This window comes from Budorcas taxicolor, chromosome 8 (assembly GCF_023091745.1).
Source record: "Budorcas taxicolor isolate Tak-1 chromosome 8, Takin1.1, whole genome shotgun sequence".
NCBI classification, from domain to species: domain Eukaryota; kingdom Metazoa; phylum Chordata; class Mammalia; order Artiodactyla; family Bovidae; genus Budorcas; species Budorcas taxicolor.
This window is the reverse complement of record NC_068917.1, coordinates 97,267,620-97,287,125: the sequence shown is the minus strand read 5'-3', so window position 1 is coordinate 97,287,125 and position 19,506 is coordinate 97,267,620. Positions and strand designations below refer to the sequence as shown.

The window sequence follows — 19,506 nt, the reverse complement described above, 5'->3', positions numbered from 1 at the left end:
CCCCCAAATACAGAAGCACGGTGTTACGGACCTTGAAAAGCTAACCTCACGTCAGTTTTTCTTCTTCTTCTCAGTAAGTGGTAAGCCACATTTTCAAACAATGCAAATAAAACTGAACAAGTCCATTTTATCTTAGACTTTTTAGGTAACCTTTTAGTGCTTAGTCACTGGGCTGCCAAGTGGGGACTGTGGCTCTATGGCTCATGATTTCTTGTGAGAGAGCAAGAATGGGGCAGAGGTGTAGTTATTGCAGGCATCTGAAGTATGTCATGTTTCTTCCAAATTCTGGAAACTCTTTCATTCTCTGTTGTGTGAGGGTGAGAGTGAGTGAGTGTGTGTGTGTGTGTAGTGATCAGACTGCAAAAGTAGCAGGGTTACTCTCCTTGTATCTCTCCCAGCTTCTTATTGAGCCACCCTTTTACTTGCAGGGTTCATTCTAATTTTTCCAGGTCACCTGGATTTATCTTGTTTTTCACCTTCAGAAAGATTAGCCAGTATTTTCCAAAGGAAAATTTTTCCAAAGACACCCCTAAGCCAAGCTTTACTCTAGAAAGGACATATTAAGATGGGGACACGCCTGCTGTCACATACCCTGTAAGTGCATAAGTTGTAAAGCTGAGACTTGAACCTTGAGTTTTAGAGTCTAGAGTCTGTGTCCCTTTGACTTCGCTGCGTTTCATTTTCTAGTTTGGAATCTGAAATCTGAAATGTTACTGACAGGAGCTGCCTGAAGTGTGTTTCTGCACCATCTGTCATAACAGTTGTGCAAGGCAAGCTGATAGTGAGATGACCTTGAAGACACTGAACTTTCATGAGACAATGAGTTGGGTTTTTGGTTTTGTTGGCTTTGTTTTAGTACTTTAAAATCACATTTAGCTTAATGACCTCTGATAGTTATCTAGCTACTAAAGCAAGCCCTCGAAGAACTTTGGCATCACCTTGTTAATAGTTTTTAATCACTGCATTGCCACGCTCATGAAGCATTCCTGTCAGGGTGCACAGGTCTGCCCATCTCGGGCTTGGTCCTAGTGATTTCTCTTGCATGCAGGACCAGAGTTGTTGGCCCAGGAACCTGGCTCACTCTTGCCTTTAACCCTCCCCTACCCTTCCAGCTTCCTGCGGGTCATGAGCCGGTCCATGCCTCTCTTCATGACGCTGGCCTGGATCTACTCAGTGGCTGTGATCATCAAGGGCATTGTGTATGAGAAGGAAGCGCGGCTGAAGGAGACCATGCGCATCATGGGCCTGGACAACGGTATCCTCTGGTTCAGCTGGTTCATCAGCAGCCTCATCCCTCTGCTTGTGAGCGCTGGCCTACTGGTGGTCATCCTGAAAGTAAGGCTGCTTCACTGGCTCCTCCCTGTGCCCCCCCCTGGCTACCGGGCAGAAGAAAAGCACAGATTGTTTGGGAGGGATAGAGTCAGAGGTGCAGTTCCTGCAATTCCTTCATTTTATAATTGGGAAAATTGATGAAACTTGGAGAGACCCCGAGAAGGGCAGCAACTTGCCCAGTGTCAACCCAGTTGGTTAGTAGCTAAGCTGGACTGAACCTAGGAGTCTCATGTCCTAGGTGAGCATGTGCTTAACCACACCATGCCATCTGTTTGGCAATGGCTTGTGATAGTATCTGAGAGTTACTGATTTTCCTAGGTGTATGTATTGGTTGATGATTCTGCCAGAATTTCTAAAAACCATAATCAGAAGGATAGATACTGTTGTAGGTTAAGATTTTCTGGAAGCAGAGGCTGAGATAGAGTTTGGTGTATGTTTATTTCTTAGGGATCTATACCTATAACAAGGAACAGAGAGGATGCAGGATTGAGCACAGACAGGGGTTGAACTGTGGCGCATGGCTAAGCCCCTGGGTGCTCTGGCCATGGAGTTGAAATGTCCAGCCCTTTAGGTTACCCCAAGGCCTCCCTCTCTGACAGTCCATTGTCCCAGGCCCCTCAAGTAGTAACTGGAAAGATGTGCCCCAGGGCTGGGCAGCTTTCTGCAGCTGGGACAAACCCAGATCAGTTGCCACCTGTGGCTGTCCACTGACAGCCAGTCCGCAAGCCTTTCCATGAAGGGGACTCTGTACAGTGCAGTTCTGTGTCCACCCCTTACTTTAATAGACTCACGTGCCAATTTTTTCTCAATTGTTTCATTAAAGAATACATCTTTTAAAAATAAATGTTTTTAAAAGCAGAGGGGTACCAAGGAAAAGGAACTAACAATTAATTGAAAAACTAGCTACTAATCATTACAAGTGAGCACGTACTGATTGCCAAACACTATTTGAAACACATGCATATGCTGTCTTATGACGTCCTCACTAAGTAACCCATTTAACATACAAGGAAACGAGGCCAAGGAAGGTTAAGGACTTCACTGAGGTCACCCAGCAGTATGGCAGAGCTGTTCTTGGTGAAATCAAGCTCCCCTCATGCTTTGATATCTGACTGGCAGGCCTGAGCTCTGTGGCCGGGATGGGGGTCTTGTGGCTGGTGGGTGTGAGCTGCTCTGCCAATTGTGTGTTGGTAGGTCCTTGTGAAACAGAACCAACTACTTGGGAGAAACTTGACAGGTCCACAGAGTTTGGATGGTTATGTGGCTCCAGAATCCATGGCACCTTCTCACAGGGGATGTTAAGATGGCCTGGCCATTTTCCTTGGCTTTCAGAGAGAGAGGCCACGTAGGATGCTATCTCCTGCAATTCTTTCTTGGTGCTCATAGTCCTTATAAAAAGTGATATTATTCTTGGAGAAACAATGAACAGAATTGTCTGTTGAGGTGAACCTTGGTGAATATCAAGCCTGGACTTTGTTCTGTTTCTGATTCTGCTGTTCTTTGGCTGTGTGGTCTTGGGCTGGTCATTTCCTTTCTGTAGACTTCATTTCACTCACCAGAAAATGAACAGCACTGTTTCTCTATATTGTCTTTTAAGATGACTAGGAATAAGCCCTGGCTGCTTCCCATGGATCATTGCTTATTGAGAGCCTTACTTGGTCTCTTTCTTCCCAGTTAGGAAACCTGCTGCCCTACAGCGACCCCAGCGTGGTGTTTGTCTTTCTGTCTGTGTTCGCCATGGTGACCATCCTGCAGTGCTTCCTGATCAGCACGCTCTTCTCCAGAGCCAACCTGGCGGCCGCCTGTGGGGGCATCATTTACTTCATGCTATACCTGCCCTACGTCCTGTGCGTGGCGTGGCAAGACTATGTGGGCTTTACCCTCAAGATCTTCATGGTGAGTCGCTCTGGCCCTTCGGCAGTACCTGCAGTCACAGCCACCCCTGGTATTTCACGTCTGCTTTGTAGTCCAAGCTGAGAACAGAAGATAAGAGATTCTCTTTCCACGGGGACTTAAGCCTCAATTCTAGATTGTATGCTTCTTGAAGGCAGGGACTGTGTCTTACTCAGTAGTTTATCTTTAGTCCTCTGAGTGAACACTGATTGAATTGAATCGAATGATAATTTTGAGGGAGCCAGACTGCACCATGGGCCAGCTGGGGGTAAATGGCCCCGGGGAATGACTTTAGAGCATTCCCTTTTATCTGCCTTTTATCTCCCAGCTCTGGTTGGCTATGTTACTGCTGCTGTGTTAAGCTCACCACAAAGTCCCAGTCACAGATAGAACTGAAAGTTCTTGAGGTCAGAGCTGGCTCGTTCTGGACCTTTATCTTCCTTGTGTCCAGTATGGAGTTTAACTTGAGTAACGTTTTCTAAACTTCAAGACTGAGGAACAGGTGCCCCATCTCCCCACAAATCCCTGACTTTACTCCCTTCCCTTGTACAGAGGAGGAGAGGCCTTTGAAAGTATGCAAGTCCCAGTAAGAACGAGTTGTTTTCTGAGTTTTCTATAAGATGCTCCAAGTGTTTCTGTCTGGACCCATTAGGCATCAGCAGCCCCAGATAGGTACCTGTGACACTGAGCCCATTGCTGACCGAGCTGGGAACTTGAGAGGACCCTGAAAAATGCCTGTGTGTGTGTGTGTGTGTGTGTGTGTGTGTGTGTGTGTGTGTGTGTAAGGTACAGTTGCTGAGCCCCTGAGGCATCTTTAGAAGCATAAAATTCTAAAAGTTTTATATGCCATCATATATGCATTTCTGAAATGTGTGTGCATAATGAGTGCTTATAAATAGAATCACTTTATATGCTGTCAAGGAGCCCACTCCCCTGAAGGGACTCTGTAGATGAATATTTCCATATCTTGTAATTGATCCATTTTGCAAATTCACATTTCTCCAGGTGGCATTTACATTAGCAGTGATAGGAAAATGAGAGACAAGGAGATGGATGAATGAATTTTGCCTCTTTTGCACAGAGCCTGATGTCTCCTGTGGCTTTTGGGTTCGGCTGTGAGTACTTTGCCCTTTTCGAGGAGCAGGGCATTGGGGTACAGTGGGACAACCTCTTTGAGAGCCCCACAAAGGAAGATGGCTTCAACCTTACCACCTCTGTGTCCATGATGCTTTTTGACACCTTTCTCTATGGAGTGATGACGTGGTACATCGAGGCTGTGTTTCCAGGTACACTGGACTTCCACACTGCTTTTGTCTTCATCCAGGAAAAAGAAATTTCTAACTGAGTCATTTTCCTCTCTTTGTGCTGGAATTTCTGCAGGGCCCAGGTCTCCTTGGAAAGTGGTTAGGGCTTTAGACCTATGGCAAACAAATTATCTCTAAGAAGAAGCTACTGATGCTAAAAGTACAGCTTTTACTATCAACCTAACTCTTATTTCTTGAGCACTGTGTGCCAGGCACCTGCACATGTCTTATAAATGATGCTTTGGTTCAATTTAATACTCATAAGACTGCTGTGAGGGAGCTACTGTTCTAGCCAGTTTTTGCAAATGAGAGAAGTATGATGCAAAGAAGTTAAATAACTTACCTGTGGCCTCATAACTGGTAAGAGTGGTGCTGGGAGGTGAACCCAAGTGAGTTACACTGAGTCAGCTTGCCCAGGAGAGTTCTTCCAAGCTGAACAAGGTCTAGAATTCTGTATCCCCCAAGTTACCACCAGCAGAAGTTCTGTTTCCTGAGTACAGCTTGTGAATAACAAGATACGTATTGGCGCTAAGCCCTTGCCTGTGCTTTAATCGAAAGTCATAGAAGTTCATTTTTATACTTCCCTAATAAATCTTCTTGACTGAGACCTCCCTTGGATATATTTTCATAGAAGATCAAATTCTGAGAGAGTGAGCTTTAACCCTTTCTGGTTCACTTTCTGATTTTTTTCCAAAGGAGTGGCCATGAAGTATTGATTACCCATCCCTACTTGAACTACCTGAATGTCCCACACTGAATGTGCAATTTTGTATTGTACAGATCTGGATTCAGAGTCTGAGTTCTTCACTTCACTGCCTGAATGATCTTGACTGGGCCACTAATCCCTCAGTTTCCTCATCTCTAAAGTGGGAATAATGACCTGCCTCATGGGGTTGCTGGAAAGATTCAGAGAAGTGCAGGGTGTTTGTCATACATAGCAGAGCTCAGCAAATGTTAGCCCCTCCTCCCCCACCTCCATTCCATTCTGTCCTGTCTCCCAACAGCTGTGTCAGGGGGAGACATCAAGGAAGCTGTATCTGGGATACCTGGCTGGGAAACCTGGGGATTGCTGGGGTGTTACAGAGTTTGGCTTACATCTGTGCTTGGCTTTCAGGCCAGTATGGAATCCCCAGGCCCTGGTATTTCCCTTGCACTAAGTCCTACTGGTTTGGTGAGGAAAGTGATGTGAAGAGCCACCCTGGTTCCAGCCAGAAGGGAGCATCAGAAAGTGAGTTTTGCTAACCTGCATCCCCCTGACTGCCGTGCTGCTGCCCCTCCTGGCCCTCTTTGAGGGGGCAAGGAGTGACTCCCTCCCTGAAGAGTCTAAAACCACCTTAGGGGCAGAGACATCACATGAGGTGCCCCTTTCCAAATTCTTTTTTTTTTTTTTTTCCCTTTCCAAATTCTTAACTGCATTTGTGTCCAGTGCTGTTGACTTCTGGGGGAGTTGCTTTCTGAGTTCCTAAGGGACATTTCCTTTGCTTTCTTGCCTTCATTAAATAAAAAGTGACTTTTGATCTCTCCCTTCACCTCCACCTGTCCCTCACACACATACACACATACTTTGTGCTCAGTATGGCTTCCTAAATCATTCAGAAGTCGCTCCTCTGCTGATCTCTTCTGTGCCCTGCCCCCACTCACCAGTGGTGGCGTGTGATGTCCTTGTTATGGCTCACGAGATCCCTTACCACCCGCCCCTGCCTGCTGGTCCAGCTGCTACTCCTGCCATTCCTACTCTTCTTCCCCAGCCTCTCTGCATCTTTCTTACTGTATTCCAATCACCAACACTAGTGCCCAGTTAGGCCCTAATTAAAGATTTGTTGCCTGCTTGCCTGAGAAACCAGAAATAGCCATGGAGAAAGGACAGTTGCAAAATTACAAGACCCTGCATCTTGACCTTCCACTTATTAGTGCCTTCTGTGGGCTCATTTGTGTCCTGTCTTCTCACAGTCTGCATGGAGGAGGAACCCACCCATCTGAAGCTGGGTGTGTCCATTCAGAACCTGATGAAGGTTTACCGAGATGGCATGAAGGTGGCTGTTGATGGCCTGGCCTTGAATTTCTACGAGGGGCAGATCACCTCCTTCCTGGGCCACAATGGAGCTGGCAAGACCACCACCATGTAAGAAGAGGGTGTGGCTCTCTGAGAATCAGCCACAGGCAGGTTCTTTCCTGTAGTCAGAAACATACCTAAGGACATTGCGTTGCTTACCCAGGCGAGGGCAGAGTGCATGAGGAGTTGATGAGTATAAAAGTACCACCTAATGTGAGAATGCTTTCCAAATGCTGAATTTTCCTATCTTTGGGTTAAAATAGGCTGGGGACCTTTTGATGACCTTTCCCATTCGGTTCTCAAAATTCTGCAGTGTTTTAGCACCTAATGTTGTGACAGATCTGAGAAAGGGTTTCTTTGGGGCTGGTTTGGTCAGGATTGGGAGGCAAGAATGTGAAAAGGAAGATAGGCTGTGTTGGAGGGAGGAGGCAATTTCTGCAAACTCTGTCTCTAAGCAGATGTGAGGAACAGCTGGGCAGCTGGCTGTAAGACTGCCTTCTCTGGGACCTATAAGAACCTTAATAATGAGAAGTTTCAGAAGGGAACATGGGCCATAAACACACCAGAGTTACCCTCAGTGGCTTTCAGTGTAGCCCATCAACCATTTCAGAGGGTATGCTGGTGGTGGGGGAGGTAACCTCTTTTTCCCGTTACGTATTTTTTTAAATGCACAATTAATGTATTGCGAAAATTGCAGAAAATCTTTAAAAATCTTTAAAATCTAAAAAATCCTAACACACAAATTATTTTCATCTTTAAATAATTGGTTCTACTTTGTCCATTTGACTTGAACGTGATTTTAGGCATACAAAATGTGTGTTTTAAAGTGTACTTCCCATTGAAAATTGGAATCTTTACTTAAAAAATGTGTGTGCTAAAATTGCCATTTCCAACACATAGGCCCATCCCTATCTGTTCACTGAGGCAAAGAGTCCTTTGCTTTGTGGGTGTCCCTTGGGGTCTCTTAGGAAGGAAAGAGGGTGGAGGGTTGCTGCCTCTGCTTTCCGCCCAGGCTCTGTAGCCTAGAATGGAGCGTCTCCAGGGCAGGAGGGCTAACGCTGACTCCTGTGCTTTCACATTTTTTCCTCAGGTCCATCCTGACTGGGTTGTTCCCTCCTACCTCGGGCACTGCCTACATCCTAGGGAAAGACATACGCTCTGAGATGAGCACCATCCGGCAGAACCTGGGGGTCTGTCCCCAGCATAATGTGCTGTTTGACATGTGAGTACCAGCGACCCCTCTACAGAGGTGTGTCAGGAGTGATGGGCAGAGTTGGACTTAAGCATTTTTACCACCTTTAGGGGTGGCAGGCCTCACCTTCCTGGACATGTTTACCTGGTTGTCCTTCAGTTTTGGAAAAGTGAATTGTGGGGTAGGAGGTGTTACATTGGTCCAGCCGGTGCATGGGAGCTGGGGAAATAGTGCTGTCTATTGCTGTCCTTCTAGAGTAAGGAGCCCTCTCTCCCCACATACCCTCCCTGAGGCTGCCATAGCTTTCACCTGGCGGTACCCCAGGGCCCTCAGTATGTGGGCTCTGTGTTTCCTGCTCAGAACTTTGCTCCCATTCAGCTTGCCCATCAGCAATCAGGAAGAGACTTGAGCTCTGTGACCTTGTGCAAGGTCACCCGCTTCTGGGCCCCGGTTTTCTCTTATCTAAGTGAGCAGCTCAGACTTGTGTCCTCTACAGGGGTCCTCCTTCTTTCAGGGCTGAGGTCGTTTGAGGTTCAAGGGAGTTGCTCCGGTCCTCCTCCTTTCAGGGCTGAGGTCCTTTGAGGTTCAAGGGAGTTGCTCCGGGCTAAAGCTGGGGCAGCTCCTTGGTTGGTGGGGCCGTGGAGAAAGGCTCTCTGAGGACCTGCTGCTGCCTGATGGGTGGCCATCAGGCCTGCGGGGAGTAGAGTGGATGTGACCTGTCACAGTTTTCATGGTGTTTCTCAAGCAGCTCATGTGGCTGCCCACTGTGGTTCTGCCTTGAATCCTTCCTGGAGATTATCTTGCAAAAATGAATAAAGTTAAAAAAAAAAGGTGGGGAAAGAAAAATGTGCCTGTCATATTCTGGGTGAGGAGGCACTGTGTTCTGTGTGTCCTGGGGGCCCAGAGTGACCTGCCCCTCTGCCCCCAGGCTGACTGTTGAGGAGCACATTTGGTTCTATGCCCGCCTGAAAGGGCTTTCCGAGAAGCACGTGAAAGCTGAGATGGAGCAGATGGCCTTGGATGTTGGTTTGCCGCCCAGCAAACTGAAAAGCAAAACCAGTCAGCTGTCAGGTGAGGCCCAGAGCTGCCTTCCTCCTCCACCTCCTCTTCTACACACACACACACACACGAAATATGGCTACCCTAGGGTCCCCTGCTTCGAGGGAGGGGAAGGGTGGGTCAGAAACGTGTCCCAGACTTATCCCCAGTGGGGTGCCTCCGCTTGTCTCTTGGCCCCTCTGCCGTCATTCACTGGGCTGGTCTGGGGCCTGTCTCCTCTCACCGTAGGTGGAATGCAGAGAAAGCTGTCTGTGGCCTTGGCCTTTGTTGGGGGATCCAAGGTTGTCATTCTGGATGAGCCCACGGCCGGTGTGGACCCTTACTCCCGCAGGGGGATATGGGAGCTGCTGCTGAAATACCGACAAGGTCACTGATGTGTATTTACTCTGTCTTCTGGGCTGGGAGGGGGAAGGAAGGGGGGAGGGAGGGGCTCTCAAAGACTGGCTGTATCTCAGGGCTGTTCCTGCTAGAGCACCAGAATTGCTTCTCAAGGAGAACAGGGAGCTGAACTCTGAGCTCAGCCCTGGTCTGCAAGTAGGAGGCCTGGTTTACAAGACACTTCAAGTTTGCATTTCAACCCTAGGGGCCTGCATGGGGGAGGGAAATGGGGACAAAGGGTGTCCTCTGTGGGCCCCCTGGGCCCTCTGCAACATAGAACTTTCACTTGCCTAGGATACTCATGGTCCCCTGCAGACAGATTCCTGAGAGCCGAGGCTGTGTCGTCCTTTATCTCTGTCCCCACGTGGTGCATTATGCTTGCATGTTGACAAAGTAGAGGGACACTTGAGTGGATGGGAGAGTTGCAGTCAGTTTGTGTGACCCCATGGATTGTAGCCTGTCAGACTCCTCTATCTGTGGGATTCTCCAGGCAAGAATACTGGAGTGGGTTGCCGTGCACTCCTCCAGCAGATCTTTCCGACCCGGGGCTTGAATCCGCATCTCCCTGGGGCTCCTGCTTTGCAGGTGGATTCTTTACCGCTGAGCCACCAGGGTAGAAGATACATAAGAAGGTATGGTACAAGGGGCACAGGTTTGGAGTCAGCTCCAGTTGGCCCAAGACTTTGGAAAAGCCATTAAACTTGCCTCAGTGTCTTTATCTATAACTGTGGTTAATTCCTACCTTATGAAAAGTGGAAGTCGCTCCGTTGTGTCTGACTCTTCGTGACCCCATGGACTATGGCCTGCCAGGCTCCTCTGTCCATAGAATTCTCCAGGCAAGAATACAGGAGTGGGTAGCTGTTCCCGTCTCCAGGTCTCCCACATTGCAGGTGGAATCTTTACCAACTGAGCCACCGGGGAAGCTCACCTTATGAAGGATTTAGTTAAATGAGGCCTAGCACACTAACACATAGACCACCTGGCACACTGCTGGCCTGAAGCTCGTTCCCAGATAAACATTCCTGCCCTTTGTTTGAGGATGCAGAGCTGTCCTCACAACATCACCAGCCTGGGGGTCACAAGCACACAGCCTTGGGGGTCGTTCTCCCAGGCATCCCCCCAACCCCGGCTCTTATTTCTGTGGCTTTGGCCCCTAGGAGCAGTGAGGATGGCCAGCCTCACCTGTGCTATGTCCCTGTGTTTGTACCTGGCAGGCCGCACCATTATCCTCTCCACGCACCACATGGATGAGGCGGACATCCTCGGGGACAGGATTGCCATCATTTCCCACGGGAAGCTCTGCTGCGTGGGCTCCTCCCTGTTCCTGAAGAACCAGCTGGGGACAGGCTACTACCTGACCCTGGTCAAGAAGGACGTGGAGTCTTCCCTCAGCTCATGCAGAAATAGCAGTAGCACTGTGTCATACCTGAAAAAGGTGAGTTGCAGTCTCATTGCGTCCGGGGAATCAGGACTCTTTGGCTATGACTGGCTTGTCCATACCTGCCCTAGTCTGCCACCTTGAGGCCACCAGCTCCCTGCTCTGTGCCCTGTACAGAGACTTCTGTTCCCATCATGTTAGCTCTGCTGAATCCCGTTTCCTTTTTCTAATGGAGACACTGAGTGTAGGAGAAGGTCCTTAGAGGGCTTAATGTTGTTGAAGAAGAGAGGTTTGCCAAGAGTTAAGAGCCTTGGCTTCAGAATGCCCTGCTATGTCTGCTCATTACCTTTAAATCTTCTTGACCTAAACTTTTAAAACACAAAATAGCAAATATTTATCGAGCACTGATTTCATGCCAAACACTCAATCTAGCAGCCTCTGGACATAAAAGAAAATCATGATAATAGTTGTAGCATTGTTACCATTTGTAGGCTTTTTTTTTTTTTTTTTTTTTAACATCATCTCGGAGTACAAAACAACCCTGGGAAGAAGGTATTGTACTTATTATCCTGGAGAATGGAAGGGATTTAGTTCATTCAAGGTCATCCAACAAGTGCATTACAGAGGAGGGGCCAGCACCCAATAACAAGGTACATTCTCCCCTGTACTGCAGTACATGCCTGAGATTTATTTGTGTATTCCAACAGTGGCACTCAAAACACTTATCAATATATCCCATCCTTGACCTCATGTCCACTTATTTACCTTTTAACTAGTGTCAGTGAGTCAAAGTATAGTCTGAGGCCAGTGGCATTGGGATCACTTGGGAACTTGTGAGAAATGCAGAAACACGGGCCGAAATCAGACTTGCTAAATCAGAATCTGCATTTTAACAAGGTCCTATGGTGAAGAGACACAAATTAAAGTGTGAGAAGCTCCGAACAACACAACCAGGTAGGTAAATCCCATGCCCAAGACTGTTGGCGAAGGCCTGGTTACAGCACTCATAGGTTTGTGGGGGGGTTTTTTTGGCCATGCTACATGGCTAATGGAATCTAATCCCTTGACCAGGGATTGAACCCATGCTCCCTGCAGTGGAAGCACAGAGTCTTAACCACTGAACCATCAGGGAGGTCCCTACAGTATGCATTGGCAGGCCAGAGTTCTTTTGAGAGCCCTGCTTCCTGTGCACACAACACACACATGTTAGATCAGACAGCGGCTTCAGAAGCCAAGACTACCTGGCTGAATGCCCCTCAGGAGAAACTTTTTGCTCCAGTTCTCACACACAGGAACCTCTCGGAAGCTCCGCCCTGGTGAAGGTGGTGGTGGCTGTACCTTGCTCGGTCCCTGACCTGTTCTCACCTCCTTCTTTGCCATCAGGAGGACAGTGTTTCTCAGAGCAGTTCTGATGCTGGCCTGGGCAGCGACCATGAGAGTGACACGCTGACCGTCGGTAAGGACTCTGGGGTTTCTTATTCAGGTGGTGTCTGAGCTTCCCCCAGCTGGGCAGAGTGGAGGCACAGGAGGAGAGGTGCAGAGGCTGGTGGCGCTGACTCAAGGTTTGCTGCTGGGCTGGGGCTGGGTGGCTGCGGGAGCAGGCGCAGCTTAGTGGCGGATTGGCCTAACGCTTGCCGGGGACCCTGGGGCTTGGTCTGGGAGCTGGCAGGGCAGTGTCCCAGAGAGCTGAGATGATTGGGGTGGGGGGTGGTCCCCCACCCATTCAGCTGAGATGAGTGGGTCTGGCTGGACACTGGACACCTCCCTCAGGAGGGATGTCTGGAGTCCAATGTCTCCAGTGACACATATGGAACGGAATCCTTTACTTTGGCCAAGTTTGCTCCTCCCTAACAACTGCCTCTTCCCAGGAAGACCTCTCCTTCCATGAACTGTTTGATTAACCCTCTATTGAGATAAATAGAGGAGCTTCCTTGAATAGATTAAGAGAAAGATGAAGAACCTCTTAAGGTTCCTTTAGTCAAGTTTTCCAATGAAGAATCCTAGCTTTTTGGCAATAAACACTAGGCTTTCAAACTCAGAAAGTCTTTCAGCCAGCTACCCCCACCTACCCACCATAAACTGAGGGCCTACACTGTGCCTGGCTTTGGTGATACAAAGGTGAATAAGACCCAGTCCATGCCCCCAGGAACCCTTGGGCCAGAGATGAACCTGTGGAATGATTTCAGTGTCTGGGCCAGCTGTGGTGTGCAGGCAGTGGGCTTCTGAGGAGCAGGCAGAGGGTGAAGGAAGGGGGCCTCTGAGCTGGCCAAGCCGTATCATATCTGTGCTCCGGTCCCTACAGATGTCTCCGCAATCTCCAACCTCATCAGGAAGCATGTGGCTGAGGCACGGCTGGTGGAAGACATCGGGCATGAACTGACCTACGTGCTGCCCTATGAGGCCGCCAGAGAGGGAGCCTTTGTGGAACTCTTCCATGAAATTGATGACAGGCTCTCAGACCTAGGCATCTCCAGTTATGGCATCTCAGAAACTACTCTGGAAGAAGTAAGTTCAGTGACTGACTGTCAGAACTGAGCAGGGCCCACAATCCTGGGGCCAGACAGGCAGCCTGCATGTCCACTGGGAGTAGGATCACCATGGACCTAGGCACTGAGCCCTTAGATCGTTGGCATCTGGGCAGTGTTGGTCCCAGTTAAGCCTTTAAGATTTCAGTGGGAGATGGTAGGAAAGAAAGAAGAGGATTGCTCCTGGTGTGACCAGTCGTGACCATGCCTAGGAAAAGTCCAACATTTATGGAAAGCCTACTTATGCCTTGGGCTAACCTGGGTGTGTTTTGTTGTTTTCAGTCATTGTAACTCATTTAATCCTGATAACAAGATGAGAAAATTGGCATGAAGGGATGGTGAGCAGATTCAGATCAGGGGTTTTGAGTTTCAAAGCCCATACTCTATTACTGTGTAAGCAGTGCCTCTCTTTAGAGAAACCTCGAGGGTTGGAGGGATATAAAAGTTGTCTGTCCCAGTAGTCCCCAAGTTAGCTGGTGCAGGAGAATCTTCTGAGAATATTCTAAAAATGTCAAGGCTCAACTCCAGGGTCTTTGAAACAGAATTTTTGGAGGTAAGACCTTAATGTCTGTGCTTTTATTGCATGCTTCCTGGGCAGCATCTGTAGATCAGAGTTTGGAAATCACCTGTCTAGTTCAGGTCGCCTTCTAATGTTGGAAACCTCGCCATAACCTTTCTAGTGATAGGGAATGCCGCTTCTCCTGATCATCCTCTCTTGGATAGCCTATTTTGGTGCTTGCCTGCTCAATGATTTCGGGCCAAAGACTTGAAGCCACTTGACTCATTCCCTGTAGGTACAGAACAAATTCCTCCTTCTGCAGTGTCCTGGTGTCATAACTTTAATTTGAAAATGACTTTCTGAATTGATAGCTCTCACCACTGGGGAAATGTTCTCTGGTATAAACGGCTTCTCTCCCAAGTGACTCTAACAAAGTGTTATCAATAAATGAAGCTTTTACATTATGTCTTTAGGGGCTAGCGTGTTCAGTCATGTAATAATCATGACAGTTGCTCTCACAATGTGGTGCTTATAATCCTCTCATTCTCACTTTTCAGATATTTCTCAAAGTGGCTGAAGAGAGTGGAGTGGATGCTGAGACCTCAGGTAACCCTCCAAAGGGACTGCATGCCCTCTGGGCTGTGCCACCTATAGGCTCTCTTAGCTCACCAGGGTTTTGCCTTTCCCTTCAAATTGTTTTATGACATTCTTACATTTACTGTATAGACTTTTAAAGATTCAGAGAATTTGTTTTATTACAAATAAAACATGGGGTTCCTTCCTTTTGTCTGCAGATGGCACCTTACCAGCAAGACGAAACAGACGAGTCTTTGGGGACAAGCAGAGCTGTCTTCGCCCTTTTACTGAAGATGATGCTATGGATCCAAATGATTCCGACATAGATCCAGGTCCGTTTGGGCGAGATCTGTGTTTTGTTGCTTGAAAGTGAATTTCACTCTTGTGTTCTCTGGTGTTATCTTTCAAGGCCCTTGAACCAGGATGATAGATGCCTACAGGGTCTAAAGAGAAGAGAGAGAATGAAAAAAGCCACTTTCCCCTTTCTGGTGCTGTGCATATGATCAGACCTGAAAGAGCCTGTCCTCCCTACTTCCTGCACTGCACTGAGACCTCTCACTTGAGATACACATCAAAAGACAGCCCTTTATTCCTCTGAATCCATTTATTATCTTTTCCGTAGAGTCCCGGTTTTCTCATGTTCATTAGGTGTTTAATTTTGGAATAAATGTTCTTTGAATGGGTGGATGATTTTGAAAGAGTGAGGTGAATTTACTACTAGAGTTGATTGTACCCTTCAACTTAGCTATTTTTGAAGACTATCCCTGTGTGTTTGACTGGGATGGAGAAGGAGAGAGAGGAAATCAAGCAAATATTGGTGAGATGTTAGGTCACTGCAATTAGAAATCATTTGTGTAAGATGAGGATTTCTATAAAACTTTTCTGAACAGAAACCTTCCTGGCTCTCCTGTCCCTGAGCCACGTTGAACGTGCAACTCTCGTGTTCTCCGTAACTTCATACGTTGTTAGCACTTAGATCACCTGAATGTGTCCACCTTTTAGCCTGAGATATAATAGGCAGGAGACAAGTTGCTGTTATGTGTTCTCAAAGTATGTCAGCCTACAGACATGGCCTGTTTATAGAATATTCTGTAAGAAACAGGATGACTCAATTCATTTGAATGGCTTGATGTAACTATTATGTGTGCACACATCTCTTCAGTTGTCTCAAGGCACCTTCATTTTTCTGTGCTCATCAGACAAGAACCAAAGGCAGAGGCTGCTGGTGTGGTACATTTGGGGGTCATACCTTTTCATGGACATGAATTTTTCATAAAAGCCTTTCATTCCTTTACTTCTACCTCCAAACACAAGCCTCCAAGGTGGTTGCTAGAGATGCTGGAGGGAGGAGGTTGGGGATGTCAAAAATGCCTGCTATAATCTATGACCTTCAGTGATGGCTTTCTGCAGAATCCAGAGAAACAGATCTGCTCAGTGGGATGGATGGTAAAGGTTCCTACCAGGTGAAGGGCTGGAAGCTCACACAGCAGCAGTTTGTGGCCCTTTTGTGGAAGAGATTGCTGATTGCCAGACGGAGTCGGAAAGGATTCTTTGCTCAGGTGAGAAATGTGTTCCTGGCCAAGGCTTCCTTGGTGGACTACAGGCTCCCAACTAGTGAAAGCAGTGTAGCATCGTTGTTATAAGATGGACACTGGAGCCAGATTATCTGTATTTCAATCCCAGTTTGCTTCTTGCACTTATATATTTGTTGACAGATTACTTCTCTGAGCCTCAATCTCCTTATCCATAAAATAGGGATGATAATAATAGTACCTATGATATGTTATGAGCAAGTACTTGGAATGGGTCTCAAATTAGAAATTTCTGTGTGTGTTAATTTTTTATTAGAGGAGAATGTAACAAGGACAAAGTCTAGAAAAACTGGATGAGCAAATTAAACTTTCAAAACTTCAGAGATGGTATGACCAGATGTACTCAACATATGAACTTACTGGAGACTTGATTTTTCTCTAAGTTGATGTTTAACTGCAAAATGATAGAAAAGATAACCAGGGGTCAGAAAAAAATAGTACATAGAAAAGACTTGTTATTCTCTGTTTGCATGCTAACTTGTTAGGTTGGGAGGATTGAATTATTCCAATCTGCAAAATCAAGAAGTATAAAGAAGTTACAGAGATTCTTTCCCACAGGCTATGTGGGTAATGCAAAGAATATGAGTTTGGAGCATATAGATTTATATATGAATTCTGGTTCTGCTACTTCTTGGCTGCCAGGTGGCCACAAGCTCAGGCTTTGTATTGCCAGCTTCCAGAAATTCACCCAAGGGAAGGGGTTTAGATTTCAGCCTCTACTGCTTCCAACCTGCCAAGAATGTCTTGATGGAACTAGGCCCTGCACACACCCCAGTGCTGGCTGGTCTGAGGCTACCTGGACTCTAACCTTTGTCTGTCTCTGGCAATTCTTCTCCCTCCCTGCCTCCTGATTATAGATTGTCCTGCCAGCTGTGTTTGTCTGCATCGCCCTGGTGTTCAGCTTGATTGTGCCACCCTTTGGCAAGTACCCCAGCCTGGAACTTCAGCCCTGGATGTACAATGAACAGTACACATTTGTCAGGTATGCATTTGCCTTCTGCACCCAGGGGGAGAGGAGGGCTCGGGCTGACCAGAATGTCTACTATGCTGAGGGCCAAGGGGAGGGGGACTCAGTTACACCAGGGCATGGATTGATCAGCTGTGGCTACAGCCCTCACACAAGCTCATGCTAGATGCGAGAACAGCAGTGAACCAAACCTGAGTAGCAGGGCTTTGAACGCCTTTCCTCTCTATTCGTTGTTGTCAGGAACATACATGCCTTATGTAAATAATTTACCAATGCAGAAGAATCTGCTGGAACTATAATATACTTGGATTTTTATACTAAGTCTTTATTTTGCAGTTGAACACAGGGTTTCCATACACTCAGACCCTCACACCTCCAAGTTCTTGTCTTCTGCATGGTGCAGTTCACACGTTTATTATTTCATCTTTAGGTTACGGATAATAGCTCCTGTTTTTTTAGACAAAAATACAGCTATTCTGTGACGATCCAGTGCTTCAAACAAAAGAACAAAGGAATTTCTCCATCTCCTTATGCAGGAGTTTTCCTCAGTCCCACAGTATTTGTAAACCTTTTTATGGAGAACTGTGCCAGTGATGTCCAAGGGAAGCTTCAGGGAAGCTTTAAAGAAAAGAAAAAAGAAACATAAGCATGCAAATCAGCTTCCTGTTCTCTGATTCTGTGCTTTCTTCCTATTTAGTGCGGGTTTACCTCCTCCTTTTCTTTTCCAGCTGCTGACCTTGTGTTGCCCAGGGCTGTGGGGCATGGGCTTGTTTTGTGTTTATAACTTCTGCCCATCATTATTTGTGCTTTCCAGTTGGCCATGCAAATGTTAAGCCCATAAAATCTGCCTTCCTTTTCCTAGAAAACCCCTCTTGTCTATGCCTAATGATTAATTGTGAAAGTACTTTTGAAATACTGATCTTTAATGAATCCATGTACTTCCCGTAAAATAGATATATGTAAATGTATGTGGGTACACACGTATGCACCCCTCCATATTTATCACTTATTTACACAAGTTCCACTTTGGAGTGCTGTATGTTATCTTGACACCAAATAAACAACCAGAGGCTGAGTTACTTGTGGGTGGGTTCTGTGTTTCTATTTTAAGAGCTTGGCAGGATTTGGCACACGGGAAGTACTGAATAAAGTGTTAAATTTGCAAAAAAAAAAAAAAAAAAGCGCCTTTTCTTCTCCCATTCATGATTTAAATGAGTTGCTAAGCTGGCTCCCTCTCATGTATCTACAGTAATGATGCACCTGAGGATGTGAGCACCCAGGAACTCTTAAATGCTCTCACCGGAACGCCTGGCTTTGGGACCCGATGTATGGAAGGAAACCCAATCCCGTGAGTGCCGCTTGAGCTGTGAGCCCCTCCACAGCTGGCTTCGTGTGCTTGTCACCTGGTTTTATCTTTGCACTGCTTTAGTCACTTGTATGCCACCTGGTAATGACCATCATTTACCCTTTGAGACAGTTTTTATTTTAGGGGAGCTAATGTAGTGATTTAACCCTAGCATCTAGAAACAAACGTAACAGACCAGTAGACTCTTCCAGCATCCTGCCAGGAAAATGACTATAGACATTTGTTTTCTGCTTTAGACATTAATATTTAATTTAAATAGTACTTCATAATGATCCCCTTCCCCCAGATCCTATACCTGACTGCAGAGATAGGCTCCTATTATGTATAATTTGCAGTCTTGCTAATCAGTTTCTTCACTCTAAAAGCCTGAAAAGTTGACATAATTTTTATAAAAATGGACATTTTCTTCTTTCAGAGTTGCATGTTTTGTCATATTCTCCTTCAAAGTCCTTTTTTAAAAAAAGAAAAAGTAGGTAGCATATAAATGAATTCAGTGAAATACTCATTTGACGGTCGTTGTATAAGGGCAGAAGGCATGTCCAGATATCTCTGTGAGTAAAAACAGTGAAGAGTGGTGAGGAGCTTCTGAGAGCTCAGTGAAGGTAGAAGCGAGTTCAGGTTTCCAGGCTTGGGTAGAATTTGCACTTGAGGTTGTTAACCACAGATTCAAGGATTATGGAGAGTGTGGGAAAGTTTAGGAAGATTGGAGAAGGGCAAACTTGAATTCCAGGTTTTAAAGGGAAGATAGTGAGCCTGCAGGTGACAGACCAGTGAGCATGCCACCTGGGTGTGCAAGTTCTAATGTGTGCTCTTTAAACATACAGCTGTTATATACTTGTTGGCTCTAATTAACTCTGGATACTTACTGAACACTTGCTAGTATTTAGTACGTAATAAGTATAAATCCTGACAGTTAATATCAGTTCCTAAAGAACAAGATGACCAAGCTGGAGAAGGACAAGTTTCGTAAGATTTGTGATGAGATTCCACTTGGAACCGGAGAGCAGTCCACAAAACTGTTCATTTGATGTAAGAATCATCTAAACCCAGTGGCTCGGCTTCAGATCATAGCATTTTAAAAGTGTAAGGGACGTTGGAAATGCCTTGTTGAAATGTGACCTATTGAAATAAGTCATTGTACTGTTTTGTGGAGAAAATAGGCTCCAAGAGGGCAAGTGACTTGATGATCTCACAGTAATTCAGAACTCAGACATAAATGCCTGACTTGTCACCTGGGATGCTTGCAAACAACCTAGCTCTTCGTGAGCCAACAACTCTCACCTCGGTTCACTCCCCCAAATTCTTTACTTGTTTTAAAACATGTAAAAGTGAATCTTGACATTCTTCCCCAGATTTTCAGCATAAAACGTAGACTTTGCCCGAGGCATATGT

At 46.5% G+C, this 19,506-nt stretch overlaps 1 protein-coding gene across 1 annotated transcript in view; it reads left to right on the top strand.

Annotated features, from left to right (window-relative positions):
- LOC128052437 (phospholipid-transporting ATPase ABCA1) overlaps nt 1-19,506 on the top strand; it is a 110,544-nt gene that overhangs the window by 66,475 nt on the left and 24,563 nt on the right. The window contains exons 14-29 of the mRNA XM_052644998.1: nt 1,113-1,335; nt 3,007-3,228; nt 4,307-4,511; nt 5,644-5,757; nt 6,480-6,651; nt 7,673-7,804; nt 8,703-8,845; nt 9,062-9,199; nt 10,426-10,646; nt 11,973-12,045; nt 12,892-13,094; nt 14,171-14,219; nt 14,408-14,521; nt 15,600-15,748; nt 16,639-16,763; nt 17,998-18,096. Of these exons, the coding sequence (XP_052500958.1) occupies nt 1,113-1,335; nt 3,007-3,228; nt 4,307-4,511; nt 5,644-5,757; nt 6,480-6,651; nt 7,673-7,804; nt 8,703-8,845; nt 9,062-9,199; nt 10,426-10,646; nt 11,973-12,045; nt 12,892-13,094; nt 14,171-14,219; nt 14,408-14,521; nt 15,600-15,748; nt 16,639-16,763; nt 17,998-18,096 (2,382 nt within the window). The remainder of the gene's footprint in view (nt 1-1,112; nt 1,336-3,006; nt 3,229-4,306; nt 4,512-5,643; nt 5,758-6,479; nt 6,652-7,672; nt 7,805-8,702; nt 8,846-9,061; nt 9,200-10,425; nt 10,647-11,972; nt 12,046-12,891; nt 13,095-14,170; nt 14,220-14,407; nt 14,522-15,599; nt 15,749-16,638; nt 16,764-17,997; nt 18,097-19,506) is intronic.